The sequence below is a fragment of the Aotus nancymaae genome, unplaced genomic scaffold (genome assembly GCF_030222135.1).
Source record: "Aotus nancymaae isolate 86718 unplaced genomic scaffold, 86718_ANA_hifiasm-v0.15.2.pri h1tg000029l, whole genome shotgun sequence".
NCBI classification, from domain to species: Eukaryota; Metazoa; Chordata; class Mammalia; order Primates; family Aotidae; genus Aotus; species Aotus nancymaae.
Window position 1 is genome coordinate 25205950 of NW_026988442.1, and position 22244 is coordinate 25228193.

The 22244-nt window shown below is 49.2% G+C and overlaps 2 protein-coding genes across 4 annotated transcripts in view; one reads left to right on the plus strand and one right to left on the minus strand.

Annotated features, from left to right (window-relative positions):
- SNX21 (sorting nexin family member 21) lies at positions 1 to 6943 on the plus strand. 2 transcript variants are annotated; one of them, XM_012467314.1, is made up of 4 exons: positions 1 to 15; positions 275 to 545; positions 1026 to 1183; positions 5846 to 6943. In XM_012467314.1, exons 2-4 carry the CDS (start codon positions 281 to 283, stop codon positions 6518 to 6520), a joined length of 1098 nt encoding a protein of 365 aa, XP_012322737.1. In that variant the 5' UTR covers positions 1 to 15; positions 275 to 280; the 3' UTR covers positions 6521 to 6943. The 2 variants fall into 2 exon arrangements, with proteins under 2 accessions (XP_012322737.1, XP_012322736.1); XM_012467313.3 differs by lacking the exon at positions 1 to 15 and having other exon boundaries at positions 281 to 545.
- ACOT8 (acyl-CoA thioesterase 8) overlaps positions 6940 to 22244 on the minus strand; it is a 16560-nt gene continuing 1255 nt past the window's right edge. The window contains exons 2-6 of one of the 2 annotated variants that reach the window (XM_012467316.2): positions 21545 to 21681; positions 14317 to 14542; positions 9811 to 9968; positions 9058 to 9252; positions 6940 to 7174 (exon numbers count right to left, since the gene is read on the minus strand). In XM_012467316.2, coding sequence (XP_012322739.1) covers positions 7056 to 7174; positions 9058 to 9252; positions 9811 to 9968; positions 14317 to 14542; positions 21545 to 21681 — 835 coding nt within the window. In that variant the 3' untranslated portion in view covers positions 6940 to 7055. The remainder of the gene's footprint in view (positions 7175 to 9057; positions 9253 to 9810; positions 9969 to 14316; positions 14543 to 21544; positions 21682 to 22244) is intronic. The other variant, XM_064382477.1, reaches the window with a different exon arrangement.

The following is a 22244-nucleotide window of genomic DNA, read 5'->3' on the forward strand; positions in this document are numbered from 1 at the left end:
CGTGGGACTCAGGAGGTAGAGGCGCGCGAGGCGGCTCAAGAGACGTCGGGAGGGTCCCGAGCCCCTCCAGGGAGGAAGGCGGTCCTAGGCTGAGTGGGTGGGGGGAAAGCGACGCGGGCTGGGTCCCCTGGTTCGCAGGACAGCGGGCTGCCAGGGGGCGGGGCCTCACCGCGCCCCTCCCTCTCCGTTCCGGGCCCCGCCCCTCCTCCAGCGCCGGGCGGGGGTCCTCCTCCTCCTCCGGGACCCAGGATCCAGCGTGGTGCGCTCCCCCCAGGGTGCCATGGCCTCCCGGCTCCTGCACCGGCTGCGGCACGCCTTGGCCGGCGACGGCCCCGGGGAGGCGGCGGCGGCCAGGCCAGAGGCCGAGCAGTTCCCTGAGAGCTCAGAGCTGGAGGACGACGACGCCGAGGGCCTGTCCTCCCGACTCAGCGGCACCCTCAGCTTCACCAGCGCCGAGGACGATGAGGACGACGAGGACGAGGACGACGAGGAGACTGGCCCCGACCCGCTGCCCCCTGGGGACAGGACGTCAGGAGAAGACGCAGGCGAGTGCGGGAGGACGGAGGCGGGAACCCTGGGGCTCGGTTAGGCCTCCATCCTAGCCGCGTTCCCAGAGCATCCAGGGCGCTGAGTTGATCCAGCTGAAACTCCCACACTTAAAGCGCCTGGGCCACCTCTTGGCTGAGTGACCTTGAGAGAGTCTTAACACCCTTCTGAGCCAAGTTTTCCCTTGTGTCAAGTGGGAGAACTCACTCTCGTCTCAGAGTTGCTGCGGGCATTAAATGTACAGGGCCTGGAATCCGAATAGAAATGGTGTGCTAGCGATATTTTGAAGGTGGAGCTTTTAATTTATCCCCTACTGTCTACCAGGAATGGTGTGTGGCTCCTTGGTGCCTCTCTGCCCCTCAGTTTCCATTTTTGTAAAATGGGGATAAGTCCTGCCTCACATTGGGAGGACGGGTGAGGTCATGGCAGTGGTTGATATTGACCCTGGTCCATTGATGTGACTGGTCATGTGTCTGCAGAACGGAGCCCCCCACCTGATGGGCAGCGGGGCAGTCAGCTTTTGGCGCGGCAGTTGCAAGATTTCTGGAAGAAGTCCCGGAACACCCTGGCACCCCAGCGGCTGCTCTTCGAAGTGACCAGCGCCACCGTTGTCAAGGACCCACCCTCCAAGTACGTGGTGAGTGAGGGTCCAGGATCCCTGGGCTGTGAGTCTAGAAGTATGGCTACGAGCAAGTAGGAAAGACTCCCAACTTCCTGAGGGGTCTATATAGTTGTAAATGGCTACCTCATTTTACAAATGGGGAAACTGAGGTCAGAAAGGGGAGGTAACTTGAGCAAATCCTCATGTAAATGACGTAGTTTCCTTGAGACTGAGTAAAGTGGGGATTAAGGACCTTCCTCTTATCCTGGTTTTAAGACTAAGAGAACTGATGTGTGCGCTTCCCCACCTAGCCCACAAGTTTTCGCAAATTATAGCAAGATGTGAGATACAGAGACAGATGTTATCTGGGTCAAACTTGAAATCCCAGTTGCATGGGTTGGTGGTTAAGGAAATAGGCTTTCGATCCAGACCAACTTTGACTCCCACTTATTTCCAGTTGTTTGACTCTGGGTGAGTTTAACCTTGGTGATCTTCCGTTTCCTCATTATAGCAATGGGGAAAACACAGAGGATTACAGCAGGGGTTAAATGAGACAGTGGACAAAAAGCCCTTAGCAGTGTGCCTGGCATTAGGTACAATTAAATGGTAGCTATGTCATTATTATTTAACTTTGGGTTGTAAATGTCTTGTCTGTCATCTAGGGCCTGCTGTGTCCTTGTAAGGCAGGTGAATCAATTCTCAAGGACCCCACTCTGTACAGAATAGTCTTGTCCTAAGGGCTAGACTTAGGGGGTGGGTGGAGGTTAGGGTGAAGAGCAGTGTTGGCGAGGGCCTTGGAGTCCCTTGCTGTTTTCCTTGCTGTTGGGAGACTGACTTGGAGAATGAGGTCTGCCAGGTCCTGCTCCTTTAATGCTGGCAGCAACTCCTGCTCTGGTCACTTTTCAGGCCAGGCCTGAAAGCCAGCTAAGCTGGCCACTCCTATCAGTGGCAGCCCTCCATCTCTCACTCCTCTCCTCTTCATCACCCTTCTCCACCTCTGACTCAGCAGGAGGGGGCCTGGAGCCCAGTCCCACATCTGGGCCTCTCCACCCTTCTCTGTTGCTGTTAGTAAGCAAGGGCCACACCCATGGGGTGACTACTCCAATTTCAGCAGGGACCGATTCTGATTATTTAGTCTTTTAAAAAAAAGTTTGAGACAGGGTCTCACTCTGTCATCCAGGTTGGAGTCCAGTGGTGCAGTCACAGCTCACTGCAACCTCCAACTGAGCTCAAGCGACCTCCCACTTCAGCCTCCCAAGTAGCTAGGACTACAGGTGTGCACCACCACATGTGGCCAATGATGAAGTCTGAAGTGGCAAAAAGGTCTCAGAACTCTGGGGTGGGCGAGGTTTCATACACAGGAAGGGGACACCAAGGAACGATTCAGAGGCAGAGAGGAATGGGGGTGACTCTGGGTACCTGGATGGGAAGGGGATGAAGGGGATGACAAGATAGAGCAGGATGGCCAAGTGTTCCCCATTTAACATGTGATGTGAAGAGCACAGGCTTTGGAATCAGATCAACCTGGGTTTAAATCCCAGCTGGGCTGTTTTCCAGCTGTGTGACTTAGAGCAAGTCATTGAGCCTGCTTCCTCAGCTGTCAGAGATAAGGACACCTTCCTTGCAGTGCTGTCGTGATGATTAAATGAAAGCATAGATGTAAAAAGTGCTTGGTACAGCAGGAGGCACAGGGTAAGTGCTCGGGTAATGGAACTACTATCATTATCACCCATCTGGCTGCATGTTACAAGGATCAATGAGAAAATGGATACAAAATGTAAACTAGATGAACATAAAGGCTTATAGACCAGTGTGTCTTGAAGAAAACTGGTGTCCTAAAGTGTGTCTTGCAGAAAACTGGTTCCCTGGAATGTTAATAGCTGTTTCTAAATAAAGGTTTTGTAGGCAGTATGTTTTGAGAATGCAGTTAAATGAGAACATAGTAAGTTTTTTTATTATTAAACTTCTTAAGCCTTAATATTAATGCACACTGTGAATCTTCAGGAGGACAGAGTAGACAGACCTAACAGACCAGGGGTGGCTAGAATATTGTAAATTCACAGAACAAATGTGAGAGAAAAATCTGGATTTGGTGTTAGGGTGCCTTTAACATCTAACACTTGCTAACTCTCCTTTGAAACCTGTTGGCTCAGCATTATTATAGGTTAATCCATATTCAGGTTCTCAGACCCGGGAGGTGGGGAGCTTAGTGATCATCTTGTTCAGTGTTTTCCCAAACCTCAGTCATTCCAGTACCTCCCTGATACTTGTCCTGTCTAAAATGCTACTTGTGCCCTTTTCTTCTTAACATTTTTCTTTAAATGAACCTATTTTCTTCTTTTTATTGAGACAGAGTCTCACTCTGTTGTCCAGGCTGGAATCTCGGCTCACTACAACATCTGCCTCCTGGGTTCAAGCAGTCCTCCCACCTCAGCCTCCTGAGTAGCTGGGATTACAGGTGCCCACCATCACACCTGGCTAATTTTTGCATTTTTAGTTGAGATGGGGTTTCACTCTTGGCCAGGCTGGTCTTGAATCCCTGACCTCAAGTGATCTGCCCTCCTCAGCCTCCCAAAATGTTGGGATTACAGGTGTGAGCCACTGTACCTGGCCAAACCTATTTTTTTCTTAAATGAAGTTTGTTTATTTTATTGAGATGGAGTCTTGCTGTCGCCTAGGCTGGAGTGCAGTGGTGCCATGGTAGCTCACTGCAGCCTCGAACTCCTGTTCTTATATGATCCTGCCTCAGCCTCCTGAGTAGCTGGGACCACAAGTACCCAGCTAATTCTTTTTTTTTTTTTTTTTTTTTTTTGTAGAGACAGGGTCTTGCCATGTTGCCCAGGCTAGTCTCGAACTCCTGGCCTTAAGCAGTCCTCCTGCCTTAGCCTCCCAAAGTACTGGGATTACAAGTATGAGCCACACCACTGTGCCCATCCTTTAAATAAGTTTAAAAGACAACTTCATAGAACTACTGTATGTGGAAAGCCTCACTTGCCACAAAGAGAAGCTAGCTATAAAAATAAAAGTAGTGAAAATGAAATATCATTAAATCTTGCCTAAATGCTGTTGCCTGAAAGAGGCCCTGACCTGAGATCCACTTTCTGGCTCTTTTTTTTTCTTCTTTTTTTATTTTATTTATTTGTTTATTTTTAAAGACAGGGTTTCACCATGTTGGCCAGGCTGGTGAACTCCTGACCTCAGGTGATCCGGCCGCCTTGGCCTCCCAAAGTGCTGAGATTACAGGTGTGAGCCACCACACCTGGCCTCTGGCTCTTTTCTAAAAATGGAGATGAGAAGTGTTAGAGAAGTACTTTTTTTTTTTTTTTTTTTTTGAGATGGAATTTCACTCTTGTTGCCCAGGCTGGAGTGCAATGGTGTGATCTCAGCTCACTGCAACCTCTGCCCCCCAGGTTCAAGCAAATTCTCCTGCCTCAGCCTCCCAAGTAGCTGGGATTACAGGCATGCACCACTGTGCCCAACTAATTTTGTATTTTTAGTAGAGACAGTATTTTTCTCCATGTCGGTCAGGCTGGTCTTGAACCCCCAACCTCAGGTGATCCTCCCGCCTCGGCCTCCCAAAGTGCTGGGATTACTGGTGTAAGCCACTGCACCTGGCCCAAGAAGTACTTTTTAAAAACCAAACTGAGAGCTTCTCAATATGTAGTCAGAAAGATTAAAATAGACTTAGGCTGGGTGCAGTGTTCATGCCTGCATTCTCAGCACTTTGGGAAGCCAAGGTGGGAAGATTGCTTGAGGCCAGGAGTTCGAGGACAGCATGGGCAACATAGCGAGACACCGCCCATCTCTACAAAAAGAAAAAAAAAAATTTTAAATAACTGGGTGTGGTGGTGCATGCTGGTAGTCCTAGCTACTCAGGAGATTGAGGCTGCAGTAAGCTATAATCATACCACTGCACTCTAACCTAGCCAACAGAGTGAGACTCGGTCTCAAAAAAAAAAAGAAATTAAAAGGTGAACCACCTCCTGATTCTGATGCAGTGATATGTACTCTAGTACACATCACCCAAAAACCTCAGGTACCAAAACTTGTATATGTCCCATCTTTGGACAAACACTGGCCTGACCAAGCACTTCCTTTACTAGAAACAGAAGTGGACCCAGAGGGAGACTGCCTTGCTGAGGTCACACAGGGAGGAAGTAGCTGACCTGGGGTGGAACGTGAGTCCTAGGCCAGTATACTTTTCACAGTTATGGCAACTGGGGCTGTCTGCAGACCTGTCCTCTGGGTCTAGTTTGGAAGAGCCTGACCAGGGATGTGGAGGCCAGGTGTCCAAAGTGGAACAAGCTCCAAGCTGGTCCTAAAGGTTGGCTTGGAGGTCCAAGAGATTGGCTTGGGTTTCAGCTCATGTCTGGTTTTCCAGCGGGGGCTGTCAGAAGAACTAACTTGCCCCTATGGGAAGGGAGTACAAAGGGGACAAAAGGGGTACCAGCCCCGGGCACTGAAGCTCATCTCTGTCTTTCTCTCTTCTTGCTGCCTTGGGCCTGGGTAATTTCAGACAAACCTCAGGTAAGATGGGACTGGGCTCCCCCGCCACTGTGACAGCAGCTCCCGCCCTCCTGGGTGCTGTCCCAGGGGTGAAGGGAAGAGGTGGGGAAGCACAGCTGGAAGTGTAGGGGATGGTAAGGGAAGGGGTCCATGGATGACTTGCATTTGCCCTGACACCCACCCTCCCTGCAGCTCTACACCCTCGCCGTGATAGGCCCAGGGCCGCCAGATCGCCAGCCAGCCCAGATCTCTCGCCGCTACTCGGACTTTGAGCGGCTGCACCGAAACCTGCAGCGGCAATTCCGGGGCCCCATGGCTGCCATCTCATTCCCCCGAAAGCGCCTGCGCCGTAATTTTACTGCAGAGACCATTGCCCGCCGTAGCCGGGCCTTTGAGCAGTTTCTGGGTCACCTGCAGGCAGTGCCGGAGCTGCGCCATGCCCCGGACCTGCAGGACTTCTTCGTGCTGCCGGAGCTGCGGCGGGCACAGAGCCTCACCTGTACTGGCCTCTATCGTGAGGCTCTGGCACTCTGGGCCAATGCCTGGCAGCTGCAAGCCCAGCTGGGCACCTCCTCTGGCCCAGACCGCCCCCTGCTGACCCTGGCTGGGCTGGCTGTGTGCCACCAGGAGCTGGAGAACCCCGGGGAGGCCCGGGCTTGCTGTGAGAAGGCCCTGCAGCTGCTGGGGGACAAAAGCCTCCACCCTTTGCTGGCACCCTTTCTGGAGGCCCATGTCCGGCTCTCCTGGCACCTGGGCCTGGACAAACGTCAATCAGAGGCTCGGCTCCAAGCCCTGCAGGAGGCAGGCCTTACCCCCACACCACCCCCGAGTCTGAAAGAATTGCTCATCAAGGAGGTGCTGGACTAATCTAGGACGCTTGCCTATATTTAAGGCCACTATGAGGAGAGGGGCTGCCCCAGAATGCAGGGGAAGGACCTGATGAGGACAGAATAGCTGGGAGATTGCAGGGGGTGCTGGGAGCCCCTAGAAGTTCCAAAAGAGAATGTGAAGCAGATCAAGGAAACTTACTTCTGTTGAGCTGGGCTCAGGATGAGCTTTGGCTGGGGTTGCCCTAGGATAGTACAGGGAAGAAGTCTGACACAGCCTCTCCAGCTTATAAACAAACAGCTGGGGGGCTGTGGCACAGTTCAGGGGGCAATGTTCCCTTGTTGGTTGGCCCCCAAGCCGGTGAGGACTCCTGGCTGAAGGTCAGGTACTCTGCCCCTGGAGTTGAGGGAGGAAGGCAAGGCTGCAGGTCTGGCCCAGGGGAATTAAAAGCCAGCCACTTCAGTGGTATCCGTCTCTTTATTGGATGTGAGGGCCAGCAGGACTGTAACTCCTGTCTCAGAAATGGTGGTAGACAGGAGGTTATTGAACCCCTAGGCCAAGCTGGTACCTCTGGCTACAGCTTGCTCTCTGAAACCGGGGGCTTCACTCGGATCACACCCTCTTGGGCACAGGTCACAGCTAGGACTCCATCCCGACGCCACAGTCGCCCATGGACCAGCCCCCGAGAGCCACCTGTGGGTGAGGTGAAGGGTAAGGATGGCCTCTCTACTTTAGAACAGTCAAATGCACTTCTTTGTTTTTTTCTGAGACGGAGTCTCACCATGTTGCCCAGGCTGGTCTCAAACTCCTGGGTTCAAGGGATCCTCCCACCTCAGCCTCCTGAGCAGCTGGGATTACAGGCACATATCACCATGCCCGACCTGCAAGTGGACTTCTTGAAAAGGGTCTGGCCCAGGACAGGGCTGCCCAACACAAGGATACACTGAGTGTTGTGGCTGCTCCAAATGCCCCTTCATGAGCTTAGGGACAGTCATTGAGGAGTAACGCCACCCACAGGAACCCTGCTTGACATTTTAAAAGCACTTTCACACATTTGCTCACTTCCTCAAAAAAATCACAAAGGGAGGAGCTCTGAGAACAGTCTCCTTCAACAGCTTGGCCAAGCAGAACTGCTGTACCTCTGGCCACTTGTGTTAGGAAACCTATCGGCTCCCTGTATAATAAATCAAGCCAGGTCCTCCAAGTGGTAATTCATGAAAAATACCCCTATTACCACCACCAAGGGGAAGAAGGGGCTCAGCAGAGAGGACCTGGGGCCATGAGGTCTGGCCTCTTCCCTCCCCACCTGAAGATTCTTTCCTTGCTGGCTTGGGGCCTGAGTTTGATGTTTATGAGGGATGATTGCTGGTTTCCCTTACACATAGCAGAGCTCACTCTGTCTCGTAGTAGCCAAGAGAAGCAGTTATGTGTTGTCCAGTTTTCCAGACCATGACTGAAATCCAGAGGGGGTCAGGAATTTGGCCCCAGGCTGAAGCCAAATATGAACCCATGTCCTCACTTCAAGGTTATCAGTCTTGGACTGTGATGCTGTTGATACTTGAGAGTACCCCTTATCTGAGTATAAAGAGTCCATAAGTAAGTTTTGTCCTTGGCTTATCAAGCAAAGCTTTTTTTTTTTTTTTTTGAGACGGAGTTTCGCTCTTGTTACCCAGGCTGGAGTGCAATGGCGCGATCTTGGCTCACCGCAACCTCCGCCTCCTGGGTTCAGGCAATTCTCCTGCCTCAGCCTCCTGAGTAGCTGGGATTACAGGCACGCGCCACCATGCCCAGCTAATTTTTTGTATTTTTAGTAGAGATAGGGTTTCACCATGTTGACCAGGATGGTCTCGATCTCTTGACCTAGTGATCCACCCGCCTCAGCCTCCCAAAATGCTGGGATTACAGGCGTGAGCCACCGCGCCCGGCAGCTTTTCTTCATTTGAAATGTACTCCCTTGGAAAGGAGGTCAGGGTTCTCAAGCTAGACATTAATGAATGAGTCTCATTTCTCTCTCTCCCCTACGAGGAATGTCCTAGCAGTGAGGCCCTTAGAGACCACTGAATGCCCTGACCCCCATCAGGTTAATCAGAATAACTTAGAGAACTGAAAAATACAGTTTCCTGGACCTTATCCAAGACCTACTGAGTCAGAATCTTGAGGGTGGAATCAGAATCTATTTTGAAAAAGCTTCCCCAAATGGCTGGCTGATGGGCTGCCGGGTTTGGATACCACTGCTGTAATGTAACCTTTTGTTTAGATGGGGAAACTGAGGCTCAGACAAAAGATGTGATTTGCCCAATGTCATACAGAGAATCGGAAGTGGTTCTGGGACTAGAACTAGGTCCCTGAGTTAAAGTGAATCACATTCCCAGCATGTTCTAGAAATTTAGAGCAGAGCTGGTATCCTGGCCTCACCCTCTCATTTTGAAGATGAAGATGCCCAAGCCTAGGAGGGAAGGAAAGGAGGTGACCTGTGCAGCGCACACAGGAAGTCGGGGAAAGTCAGCATCACCCAAGAAAGCAGGCTCCCTGCCATCCAAGGTCAGTGCCCTTGTCCCACACGGCCCCACACTCACCAGCCCAGGGGCTCTCGCACTCATAGAGCATCCAGTGGTCAGCTCGGAAGGGGGCGTGGAACCACATGGAATGGTCCAACGAGACCATGAAGTGCACCTTGTGCTGGCACTGGTGAGGCAGCATGGCAGTGCCCAAGAAGGCATAGTCGGAGATGTAGGCGGCCACGCAGCAGTGCATCTTCATGTCACCCTCACCTGCAACAGGTCCCCATCAGCCCCGGGCTCCTGGGCTTTCCAGCTCAGGACCTGCAGGGAGGTAGGGGAAAAGGGACTCCCGTGTGTGGATGTGCAGACTGGTTGCTGCACAAGAGCACTTAGCCTACAGTCTGTGTGTGTGTGTGTGTGTGTGTGTGACAGGGGATAAGCGAGATGGGGACATGGGGAGGACAGGGGTGAGCAAGGACTGAAATCCAGTCTTCATTACCCAGGTCTCCCACACTGGGCCCCCAAAGTGGTGTCTTCCTCCAATTTGCACAGAGGCACTTTACGGTTATCAGCAGAGCTGGACAACAACCCCAGCGAGGTGCCTTGCCTTCCCCAGAAAGGCCTGGTGTTGGGATTATAGTCACCTCCACATTCTCCCCATGCAAAGGGCTGAGAGGGCCCAGTGAGAAGCTGAGCCAACTTCCTCATCATGCAGATAAGGAAACAGGCCCAGAGAAGGGAATAATGTGCCCAAGGCCACACAGCAAATGAGTGGCAGGCCTAGACCCCTTGGAGAGTGGTTTCCTCCCATCTGTGGGGTCCTCTTACCTATGTAGCCCTGGGCTCGCACCCAGAACATCTGTTTGGGCTCCATTCTCTGCAGCTGGCTCAGGGTGGGTGGGTTTACAGGCTTGATCTCAATGGGCACCTCCTGAGCAGCAATTTTGTTGAGCAACACTGGGTACCTCTTTTGGAGGTTAGGGTCTCTGAAAGTAAAGGGGAGAGGGACAGGGTGAGACCGAGGAAGAGAGGAAGTCTCATCTGCATCGCTCTTCTGACTCCCCTCATTCCTCCACAGGGACTCCTGATATCCCCAAAGCTCCCCTCCCCTCATGGCAGGCCAGATAGTGCAGGGTTTGAATCCCTTCTTTGCCATTTATGAGCCATGTGGTCTTGTGCTAATTAGTAATCTCTCTGAGTCTATTTTCCCATCTGCAAAATGTGGATAATGATAGTAACCTACTTCCTAACCAACACTGCAAAGACAAGATCAACGCATCATAGTAATAAGGCATACCCTATAATATGCACTGTTGAAAGCATTGTGCATCCAACAGTATTCCTCACAACAACCCTGTGAAAGAGGTACTATATTATCACCCCCTTTTAATCACTGAAAGAAGCACAGAGTCCATGTAGTTTGCTTAAAAATTGGAGAAGACAGGATTTAGACTCAGGCAATCGCGGTCCACAGTATGATTTTTTAAATTTTTATTTACTTTTTTTGAGACAGTCTCTGTTGCCCAGGCTGGAGTGAAGTGGCACAATCTCGGCTCACCACAACCTCCACCTCCTGGGCTCAATTGATTCTCCTACCTCAGCCTCCCGAGTAGCTGGGACTACAAGTGTGTGCCACCATGCCCAGCTGATTTTTGTATTTTTAGTAGAGATGGGGTTTCACCATGCTGGCCAGGCTGGTTTCAAATTCCTGACCTCGTGATCCGCCCGCCTCAGCCTCCCAAAGTGCTGGGATCACAGGCATGAGCCACTGCGTCCAGCTTATTTTTTATTTTTTTTAGAGACAGGGTCATCTCACCCAGGACAGAGTGCAGTGGTGCAGTCAGCTCACTGCAGTCTCCAACTCCTGGGCTCAAGCCATCCTCTTGCCTTGGCCTCCCAAGTAGCTGGGACTAGAGGTATACGCCACTGTGCCTAGATAATATTTTTACTTTTTTTTGTAGAGATGGGGTCTCTTTATGTTGCCCAGGCTGGTCTCAAAATCCTGGCCTCAAGTGATCCTTCTACCTCGGCCTCCCAAAGTGCTGTGATTAAAGGAATGAGCCTCTGTGCCCAGTTACTTCATTATTCTAAACACTCAAGAAATGGGCTGCCTGACTCGGCCTGAGTTACCTAACCCTACACAGTAGGGAACATTGTGTTCCCCCAGGGGGAGAAGCCCATTCCACAGAATTCTCTTCAATACAGTGACAAGCACCCATAGTGCTCTGCACAGGTACTGCCATTTTCACCCCCATCCGCTAGAGTGCTGCCCAATAGAACCTTCTGCGATGATGGAATGCCTATATGCACTGCCTACAATGGTAGTCACTAGCCACACCTGAAACGTGGCTAATGCAATTGTTCTATTTTTTTTTTTTTTTAGATGGAGTCTCACTCTGTTGCCTAGTCTGGAGTGCAGTGGCTCAATCTCAACTCACTGCAACCTCTGCCTCCCAGGTCCAGCTGATTCTCCTGCCTCAGCCTCCTAACTGGGTTTACAGGAACATGCCACTACTCCTGGCTAATTTTTGTGTGTGTGTGTATTTTTAATAGAGATGGGGGTTTCACCATGTTGGCCAGGCTGGTCTTGAACACCTGACCTTCAGTGATCCGCCTGCCTCAGCCTCCCAAAGTGCTGGGATTACAGGCGTAAGCCACTGCACCTGGCCCTATTTAATTTTAATTAACGTAATATAGCCACAAGTGGCTAGAGACTACCTTACCGAACAGCACAGATCTCAATTCAGGGTCCTTTAACAATGCCTTCCTTTCATTTCAGCAAACATTTGTCAAATTGCAACCACACACCAGGCCCTGTGTTTTTCCTGTTAATAGTGATATAACTACAATTTACTGCCATTGTGCTAGTTAGTACTAGCACACTAAATGCCTTATCTCTCATCTCACTGAATCCTCACAGTAGCCTTATGAGGTAGGAATATGATTAGCACCATTTTATAATTGAGAGTACTGGCTCGGAGTGGGAAAGCAACTTGTCCAAATTCGCACAGCTAGTAGGGACAAAGTCTAGAATTGAATCCAGGCCTTTCAGGTTCCCAAACCCACATCCATTCCATCATACCCTGTTGCCTTCCCAGTGTCTAGTACGAGAATAGAGACCCTCTCTCCTTATGATACAGCTAAGAAGTAAGCAAGGGCCAGGCGCGGTGGTCACGCCTGCAATCCCAACACTTTGGGAGGCCGAGGCGGGTGGATCCCAAGGTCAAGAGATCGAGACCATCCTGGTCAACATGGTGAAACCCCGTCTCTACTAAAAATACAAAAAATTAGCTGGGCATGGTGGCGCGTGCCTGTAATCCCAGCTACTCGGGAGGCTGAGGCAGGAGAATTGCCTGAACCCAGGAGGCGGAGGTTGCGGTGAGCCGAGATCGCGCCATTGCACTCCAGCCTGGGTAACAAAAGCGAAACTCCGTCTCAAAAAAAAAAAAAAAAGAAGTAAGCAGGGCAGAAATGAGCATTCCCATTTTTTAGGAAAAGAAACTAGGGCCCTGAGAGGCTGGGGAATTGGGCAATGTCCCACAGCAGGTGAGCATTAACAAAGGCACAGCCCTGGCTAGAATCCATGTCTGTCCTGTGTCTGGACCCAGAGCTTTCCCTTGCAGTAGCATTTTTCAAACGTTATTAGATGTGATCCAAATAAATATATTTTACCAAGTATTCCAAATATCTAACATGCTCCCTGGTGGTCTAATGGTTAGGGGAAAACGCATATTTGTATTTTTGTATGTATGTTTTATATACATAAAAACGTGGCCGGGCTCGGTGGCTCATACCTGTAATCCCAGCACTCTGGGAGGCCAAGGTGGGCAGATCACTTGAGGTCAGGAGTTCAAGACCAGCCTGGCCACCATGGCAAAACCCCATCTCTACTAAAAAAAAAAATACAAAAATTAGCTGGGCATAGTGGCATGTATATATGTGTGTGTGTATATATACACACACACACATATATGTCTCAGCCTGTAATCGTAGCTACTCAGGAGGCTGAGGCATGAGAATTGCTTGAACCCAGGAGGCAGAGGTTTCAGTGAGCCAAGATTGTGTCACTGCACTGCACTCCAGCCTGGGCAACAGAGCAAGACTCCATCTCAAAAAAAAAAAAAAAAAATGCACTAAGGCAAAGACAGTGACCAATCAAACATAGGCCATAGCTCTGCTGCAGAGTCCTAGAGGACACTCACTCCTGGCGCACATTAAGTCCTAAGCTGCTAGACCAGGGGCCTGAGGGCAGAGAGGGAATCACTTAGGGGACTGGGGATTTTATATATATATCCCCAGTCCCCTAAGCCTTGGGAGGCCGAGGCAGGTGGATCACCTGAGGTCAAGAGTTTGAGACCAGCCTGACTAACATGGAGAAACACCATCTCTACTAAAAATACAAAATTAGCCAGGTGTGGTGGTGGGTGCCTGTAATCCCAGCTACTTGGGAGGCTGAGGTGGGAGGATCGCTTGAGCCTAGGAGATGGAGGCTGCAGTGAGCTGAGATTGAATCACTGCACTCCAGCCTGGGCAACAAGAGCAAGACTCTGTCTCAAATTATATATACATATATACATACATATATATGTGTGTGTGTATATTTTATATATATATATATGGAGAGAGAGAGACGTGTGTGTGTATACACACACACACACACATATATTTTTTGAGACGGAGTCTTGCCCTTGTTGCCCAGCCTGGAGTGCAATGACGCAATCTCAGCTCACTGCAGCCTCTGCCTCCCAGCCTCAAGCCATCCTCCTGCCTCCCCGTCCCGAGTAGCTGGGACTACAGGCATGTGCTCCCATGCCTGCTAATTTTTGTATTTTTTGTAGAGATAGGGTTTCACCATGTAGCCCAGGCTGGTCTTGAACTCCTGGACTCAAGTGATCTTCCCCCTTGGGCTTTCCAAAGTGTTATGATTACAGGCACGAGCCACCGTACCCAGCCTTAGCCTTATTTTATTTTTAAATTAGAGATGGAGTCTTGCTATGTTAGCCAGGCTAGTGTCTAACTCCTGGTCTCAAGCAATCCTCCTGCCTTGGCCTCCCAAAGTGCTGGGGTCATAGGTGTAAGCCACCACACCCAGCCAAGCCCTTCATTTTATACCATGACCCAATATAGACACATATCAGAAACACACACAACTGAACCTCAAGTTTCACAAAAGGATTCCTGCCCTTAATACATACATATTATTCACTCCAATATCTTCTTTTCTAGTCTATATTTTTTAAATGCTGGTCAAGATCCACTAAACAATTCCATGACCCACAAAAAGATAGCAGCTATATTTTGAAAAATCTGCCCTGGAGCCTCCAGGTCTCTCACCTTAAATACTGGTCAATGAGGGCCTCAGAGTCAAGCAGCTCTTCTGGCGGTGGCACTGTGGGCATGGAGAACTGGTGCTGCAGGGGGCTGGGCTGGGCCTGCTGGAAGGAGGCCTGGCAGATGAAGATGGGCTTCCCATGTTGCACGGCCTTCACAGAGCGCACCGAGAAGCTCGACCCTGTTCGCGTCCGCTCCACCTGGTACAGTACTGGCACCTTTGGGTCCCCTGCAGTGGGCACAAGGGCACAGTGGATCCACAGGTACCATCATCATCACAACACCTGACAGGCACTCTGCTACTCATCTTCCATCCCATTTCAGCTTGGTAACTACTAACTGAGGTCTGCTAAAGTCCAGGCACTAGGGATACAGAGAGACCACCAGGTCCTGTCATCAAGCTGCTTCTGTGCAGGTGGAGCTCCTCTCTAATAGCACAAACAGCAGAGACATTGATAGATTCCCTGCATTCAAATCCTGGCTCTGCCACTCACCAGCTGTGTGACCCTTCACTTCTCTGAGCAACGTGCTCATTTACAAACTGGGGATCATCATGGTACTCATACCTTACAGGATTTGAATGATAATTAAATGAGTCCATAGTTGTAAAGTGTTTAGAATAATATCTGGCAAATACTGAGGGCTCTATAAGCATTTGTAAAATAAAAATTAATACTCCTTGCTTCTGTCTTGCTCTATCTGTGCTTGGGATCTTGTCATCAGTCCCAAACCATTATTCCAGATCAGTAGACCTAGCCTGCTGCCTGTTTACTGTTCCCTTTGCTGTTGTTCTTTTTGGAGAACAAACAAAGGCTATTTATTCAAAGCTTGCTTTTTGTTGTTGTTGTTGGTTTTTGAGATGGAGTCTTGCTCTGTCACCCAGACTGGAGTGCAGTGGTGTGATCTTGGCTCACTGCAACCTCCACCTCCCAGGTTCAAGCGATTCTCATGCCTCAGACTTCTGAGTGTCTGGGACTACAGGCGTGCACTACCACCAGCTAAATTTATTTATTTATTTATTTATTTTTATTTTTTTGAGACAGAGTTTCACTCGGCTGCCCAGGCCAAAGTGCAGTGGTGCCATCTGGGCTCACTGCAACCTCCACCTCCCGGGTTCAAGCAATACTTGCATCTCAACCTCCCAAGTAGCTGGGACTACAGGCGTGTGCCACCACGTCCAGCTAATTTTTGTATTTTTAGTAAAGATGGGGTTTCACCATGTTGCCCAGGCTGGTCTTTAACTCCTGACCTCAAGTGATCCACCCACCTTTCCCTCCCAAAGTGCTAGGATTACAGGCATGAGCCACTGCACCCAGCCAGTCAGAGCTTGTCATTAGCAGGAAGTCAACCACCATCACTTGCTTTTGGTAGAGACTCAGAGGCAGGCAAAGGAATGGGAAAGCTCTGTATGGGAAATACAGGCTCCAGAGATGCCCTGATTGGAGGCTATTGGCACAGGGAAGCTGTAGGTGGGCTAACTAGAAGCGGGACATCCAGCTGGGCGCAGTAGCTCACGCCTGTAATCCCAGAACTTTGGGAGGCCGAGGTGAGTGGATCACCTGAGGCCAGGAGTTTGAGACCATCCTGGCCAACATGGCAAAACCCCGTCTCTACTAAAAATACAAAAAATTAGCTGAGCATGGTGGCATGCACCTGTAATCCCAGCTACTCAGGAGGCTGAGGCAGGAGAATCGCTTGAATCTGGGAGATGGAAGCTGCAGTGAGCCATGATTGAACCATTGCACTCCAGCCTGGGTAAAAGAGCAAAACTTCATCCCAAAAAAAAAAAAAAAGCAGCAGGACATCCTATGTGATTGGTTAGGAGTGCATATTTGACTTTCTAGAGTTGGTCCTAAGTTGGAAGCAGGGGCAAAAATTAGGGAAGCTGTCAGTTATTAATCAAGTCCTGGCTCTGAGGGCCAACTGTTATAGTGGTCATTATTTGGCTTGCTGGACTGGTTGGTAAAGATAGTGGTCTGAGCTGGGTGCAGTGGCTCACACCTGTAATCCCAGCACTTTGGGAGGCTGAGGTGGGTAGATCATGAGGTCAAGAGTTCTAGACCAGCCTGGTCAACATGGTCAGCCCCTATCTCTACTAAAAATACAAAAAAAAAAAAAAAAAATTAGCCAGGCACGGTGGCAGGTGCCTGTAATCCCAATTACTCCGGAGACTGAGGAGGAGAATCACTTGAACCCAGGAGGCGGAGGTTGCGGTGAGCCGAGATCGCGCCATTGCACTCCAGCCTGGGTAACGAGTGAAACTCCATCTCAAAAAAAAAAAAAATTAATTAATTAATTAATTAATTTAAAAAATATAGTGGTCTGACTTGTGGATAGTAGGCTGGCTTCCTTTGCTGGTTGCTGCTATTGTGGATCAGAGTTCTGTTTGTTTTTTTGTTTTTTTTTGAGATGGAGTTTCACTCTTGTCGCCCAGGCTGGAGCGCAGTGATACGATCTCAGCTCACTGCAACCTCTGCCTCCCAGGTTCAAACAATTCTCCTGCCTCAGCCTCCCAGGTAGCTGGGACTACAGGTGTGCACCACCATCCCCCGATGAGTTTTGTATTCTTAATAGAGATGGGGTTTCACCATGTTGGCCAGGATGGTCTCGATCTCTTGACCTTGTGATCCACCTACCTCGGCCTCTCAAAGTGGTGGGATTACAGGCATGAGCCACTGCACCTGGCCTCAGAGTTCTGTTTTCATACATGGTCTAGCCACTGGCTGTTTGTATATTCAGCCTCTCCCAGGCAAGGGCTGCTGTCAGTCAGTCACTTCATGCCTGATGTATATGGAACCCTTTGGTCCTTCACTGTCAGGTGTCTCTGCTCCAAAGCAGAGTGGAAGGGCCTGGGCAACACAGGGAGACCCTGTCTCTACAAAAAATAAGAAATAAAAATTAGCTGGACATGGTGGCATGTTCCTATGGCCCCAGCTAATCAAGAGGCTGAGGCGGAAGCATCACTTGAGGCCAGGAGATCAAGGCTGCAGTGAACCATGACCGCGTCACTGTGCTCCAGCCTGGGTGACAGAGCAAGACCTTGTCTCAAAAACAACAACAAGAAGAACACCACCACCAGAGTAGAAGGCACTGGCCAGGGATAAGGCAGCCAACAACAAGCAGGTGAGGGAAGATTTGGAGAGGGAGCTTCCTGGTTTCCCTGAAGTTCTCACTTTGTCTGAGTCAGGCTGACCTTGGGGAACCCTGACATCTGGACCATGAAACATCTTGGGGATGACTTTCAACCTTCAGATGAAAGAAGCAGGTCTAGAGAACTGTTGCTTCCTCCACCCTGATCCAAACAGGGAGTCAAGTAGGCACCAGGGCTCAATCAACAGCAATAAACATCACTGTCTGAAGCCAACTGGCTTGCTCAGCTGTCTGTTATCAGGCACTGCCACAAGTAGGGCTTTTATCAGAATGGGAGCTCCTCAAGGTCAAAGATGTCTGAGGAGGGCTTACCAAGAGTCCAAACACCAGAGATAGCTACTTGTGCAGTCTGATTTCAGACACTGGAAGGAAGTCTCCCCTCCCTACCACCAAATTTGAGGGGAAAAACAAAAAAACCTCTAATCCAATCCTTGGTCTGTAGGGAAGCTAAAGTGCAGATTCCCTAGGAGGATCACAGAACCTTCAGTACCCTGGTACCTTTCAGTGTGAATGAGTTCCAGCCCTATTCTTGAAAATTATTATATGAAGAGAGCAGGTACGCCCTGAGGCATATTGAAGGAAGGGAACTAACCATTATGAAGTGATGCAAGGTGCCAGACAGCATTAGGCATGGGGGTATGTTTCCTCATGTTGGTCTCACAATAACTATGCAGAACCACTCTTACCCCCACTGTACAGATGAGGAAACTGCTGCCTTAAAATACAATTTTTTGTAATAAAGTCATGCTCATTTGTTTTCATATTGTCTATAGTTGCTTTCATTGGCAAAACCTGAAATATTTACTATCCAGCCCTTTCTAGAAAGTTTGCTGATCTTGTTTTGAATTCTTCAAGCTCTAAATTTGCCTCTGTAGAGAAAAACTAAAAACAAAACAAAATCCCAATTAATTAACATTCTTTCCTGGGCTTTTGGAAAAAGAACTGATATGATAAATGACCAAGGACCAACCCTCCCCCTCCCCTATAACATCCTTTCTTTAAAAATATAGTTAAGCTGGGTGTGGCTCATAATCCCAGCACTTTGGGAAGCTGAGGCGGGTGGACCACCTGAGGTCAGTTCAAGACCAGCCTGACCAACATGATGAAACCCCATCTCTACTAAAAACACAAACATTAGCTGGGCATGGTGGCACACACCTCTAATCCCAGCTACTTGGGAGGCTGAAGTAGAAGAATCACTTGAACCCGGGAGGCACAGGTTGCAGTGGGCTGAGATCACGCCATTGCACTCCAGCCTGGGCAACGAGAGTGAAATGCTGTCTTAAATTTTAAAAAAGGCCTGGCCCGGTGGCTCACACCTGTAATCCCAGCTCTTTAGGGGACCGAAGTAGGCGGATCATGAGGTCAGGAGATCAAGACCATCCTGGCCAACATGGCGAAACCCCATCTCTACTTAAAACACAAACACACACACACACACACACACACACACACACACACACACACAAAATTAGCGGGGCGTGGTGGCATGCACCTGTAGTCTCCACTTCTCAGGAGGCTGAGGCAGGAGAATTGATTGAACCTGGGAGGCAGAGGTTGCAGAAAGCTGAGATGGCACTTCCACCTGGCCATCAGAATGTGACTCCGTCTCAAAAAAAAAAAAAGATGTTTAAAAGAGATGGGGTTTCACCATGTTGGCCAGGCTGATTTTGAACTCCTGACCTCAGGTGATCTACCTGCCTTGGCCTCCCAAATTGCTGTGAGCCACTGTGCCTGGCAAAGAAACATCATTGGTTTTAATCTCTCATACAGCTGGCAGAGTCATATCACAAATTGCTAAGAGAGCTCTCCTTTTTGCCTTGCAGCCAGCAATCTCAGAACTAAATGTTGTATGAAACTGCAGTATGTCTTAGCCAAATTTTTTGACATGGATGATTTCTCCCAAATCCCCTGTTACTACCAGCCTGATGTCCTTTGACTTTTAATATTCTCATAATAGCTACCAATTATTTTAGTTATCTTGCAGCCTTTCAAGACACAGGCAGGGGCACAAATAATTATTATTATTATTTTTTTTTTATAGAGACGCAGTCTCACTCTATCGCCCAGGCTGGAGTGCAGTGGCACAATCTCAGCTCATTGCAACCTCGGCCTCCCGAGTTCAAGCAATTCTCCTACCTCAGCCTCTGAGTAGCTGGGACTACAAGCGCACGTCACTACGCCCAGCTAATTTTTTGTATTTTAGTAGAGATGGGGGTTTCACCGTGTTGCCCAGGCTGGTCTTGAACTCCTGAGCTCAGGCAATCGGCCTGCCTCGGCCTCCCAAAGTGTTAGGATTACAGGCATGAGCCACTGAACCCAACCAAATAATTATTAATTTTGAATTGGTAGCTTGGACATGGCTCATTTCATGCTGCTCCTAGATGAAGCATTTCCAAGAAAGAGGATCTTTACCCCAGAACCTGGGTTGAGTACCCTGGCAGCTTTCTCATGGTTTAGAATTATCGCCCAAGAGTTTGAGAGAAGCAAAGAAATAGGAAAGAGTTTGGCACTTCAAGACACATAAACCAGGTTCAAATCCTGGCTCTGCCTCCCTGGGCACTGTGGGAGCTGGTTCCAAACCTCTTCAGGTCCTTAGGTAAGAATGATGGCAGGAATGCCTGCCACCCATGTTTACTTATGAAGCCCAAACAAGATAATGCACACAACTATGCCCTGTATCATGCAAATTTTAATTATTCCCGTAAGTTAATCATCAAAAACTAATAATATTTATGGAAAACTAGATCATGCCAAGCCCTGAACTAGGTAACTTTACCTGCAAAGACTCACAGAATTCTTCCATCACAGGACAAAGAGATTCAGAGTTCAAGTCATGCTACCACCCCCACAGAACAAAACAGCCAGGTATTTCACTAGGCTAGAAGGATTACAATATCGAAAGGCTGGTACTTATAACCAAATTAAAGAAACAAAGCACATATTTACTCCCAACTAGTGTAAAGATGAGAACCTGGTTGAGGCCATGGTAAGTATTCAAATACTTTATAGCAGTGACTGGGGGAAGGGTACCAAGCAATACTCCCCAGGGATGAGGAGTAAGGGACATGGGGCAGTATGAAAAAGTTTATTTACTATTACAGGGATAACTTTCATATTTATTAAATGAAGGGGGAAACCCTACTATTTTCTTAATACAAATCACATACAGTAAGGGTCCACAAACTCTTCTCAGCTGAGGATCCACACAGAACACAGTGATTGTTAAAACTGGGGCATCTGCTCTAGGGGTGAGAGGGAAGGAGAGAAAATGGTGAGTTTTTTTTTTAAGCATAGGTTTTGCTTTTATTTTCCATTGATTGATTGATTGATTGATTGATTGACTGAGACAAGGTCTCGATTTGTTGCCTAGGTTGGACTTGAACTCCTGGGTTCCAACTATCCTCCCCCTCGGCCTCCTAAGATGCTGGGATTATAGGTATGAGCCCCCACACATAGGTTTTAAGTGATTTTCTTTATTGACCCCAGAGCTATAAGAAGCTGTGAAGATCATCCCACTAAAATACCCCTGGTCCTGCCCGCCTCCATTTCACAGGTGAAGTAAAGCAAGCCTTAGGGCAGGGAGCTAACCTCACTCAAGGCCGCGTGGTAAAGCGGAAGCTAGGCCCTACATCTTTGGTTTGTTTTTATTGACCCTATGCTCAGTTGACAAAAGAAGCCTTAGATCCCTTGATTCTCAGGCTGGTGCCCTCTTCTCCAAGCCAAGCTGCCCTACCTCCCCACCTCTAGCAGAGGTTACAGCACCCTAAGAACCTAGCACAGCACTTGGCATCAGGAGCTATGTTAAGAATGAAAGAACAAAAATCCAACAGGGAGCAGTTAGGTGACAGTCTTGTGTCATTAAGAGCCAGATATCAGGTACCCAGTGAGTCCCAGCAGGTGTGAGTTCCAAGGCTCTTTGTTAGCCCCAGACCTTGTTCCACTCTAGAGACTTCTTAGTGTCCTCCACCCCTCCTCTTGTCTTCCAGTCTCCCTCTCTTTCTTTTAACCTCAGCCCCCAAGGCCAGAAATGGCTGCTGGGCCACCAGGGCTGGGTTGGGGCAGGAAGTAGGGGGTTTACCTGCCCGAACAAAGTAGCAGTGCAGGGAGTGCACGTGGACGTCTTCACTCACAGACTTGGCTGCAGCCACCAGGGCCTGGCCCACGATCTGACCCCCAAACAGTCTCTTGGAGGCCGGTACCCAGTAATGCCTTCCTCTGTAGGGAAAGGGGGAAAGAGGGAAAGACTTGGAACTGGGCCAAATTCTACTACCCTTGATGAGCCTCTAGCACATGATCTCTTCACCTTATTGGGATTTAAGATCCCTTTGAGAATATGGTAAAAGCCACAGACCCTTTCCCCAGGCAAACATCCTTCTGCATAAAAATCCTCTGGGCCAGGCCCAGTGGTTCACACCTGTAATCCCAACACTTTGTGAGGCTGAGGCAGGTGGATCATTTGAGGTCAGGAGTTCAAGACCAGCTTGGCCAACATGGTGAAAACCAGTCTCTACTAAAAATACAAAAATTAGCTGGGTGTGGTGGCATGCACCTGTAGTCCCAGCAACTCAGGAGGCTGAGGCAGGAGAATCACTTGAACCCGGGAGGCAGAGGTTGCAGTGAGCCGAGATCACACTCCAGCCTGGGTGACAGAGCAAGACTCTGTCTCAAAAAATAAAATTAAATAAATTATAAATAAATAAGTAATATGAGCCCTCAGACATCAAGTCTAACTCCTTCAGTGTACAGATGAGAAAACTGCAGCTTGGCCCCAGAGATGA

Bases quoted from the DNA above. Each gene is read 5' to 3' on its own strand.
- SNX21 (XM_012467314.1), top strand. From the start codon at position 281: ATGGCCTCCCGGCTCCTGCACCGGCTGCGGCACGCCTTGGCCGGCGAC. The intron at 546-1,025 runs GCGAGTGCGGGA...ATGTGTCTGCAG, and splicing joins GACGTCAGGAGAAGACGCAG to AACGGAGCCCCCCACCTGAT. The intron at 1,184-5,845 runs GTGAGTGAGGGT...CCCTCCCTGCAG, and splicing joins ACCCACCCTCCAAGTACGTG to CTCTACACCCTCGCCGTGAT.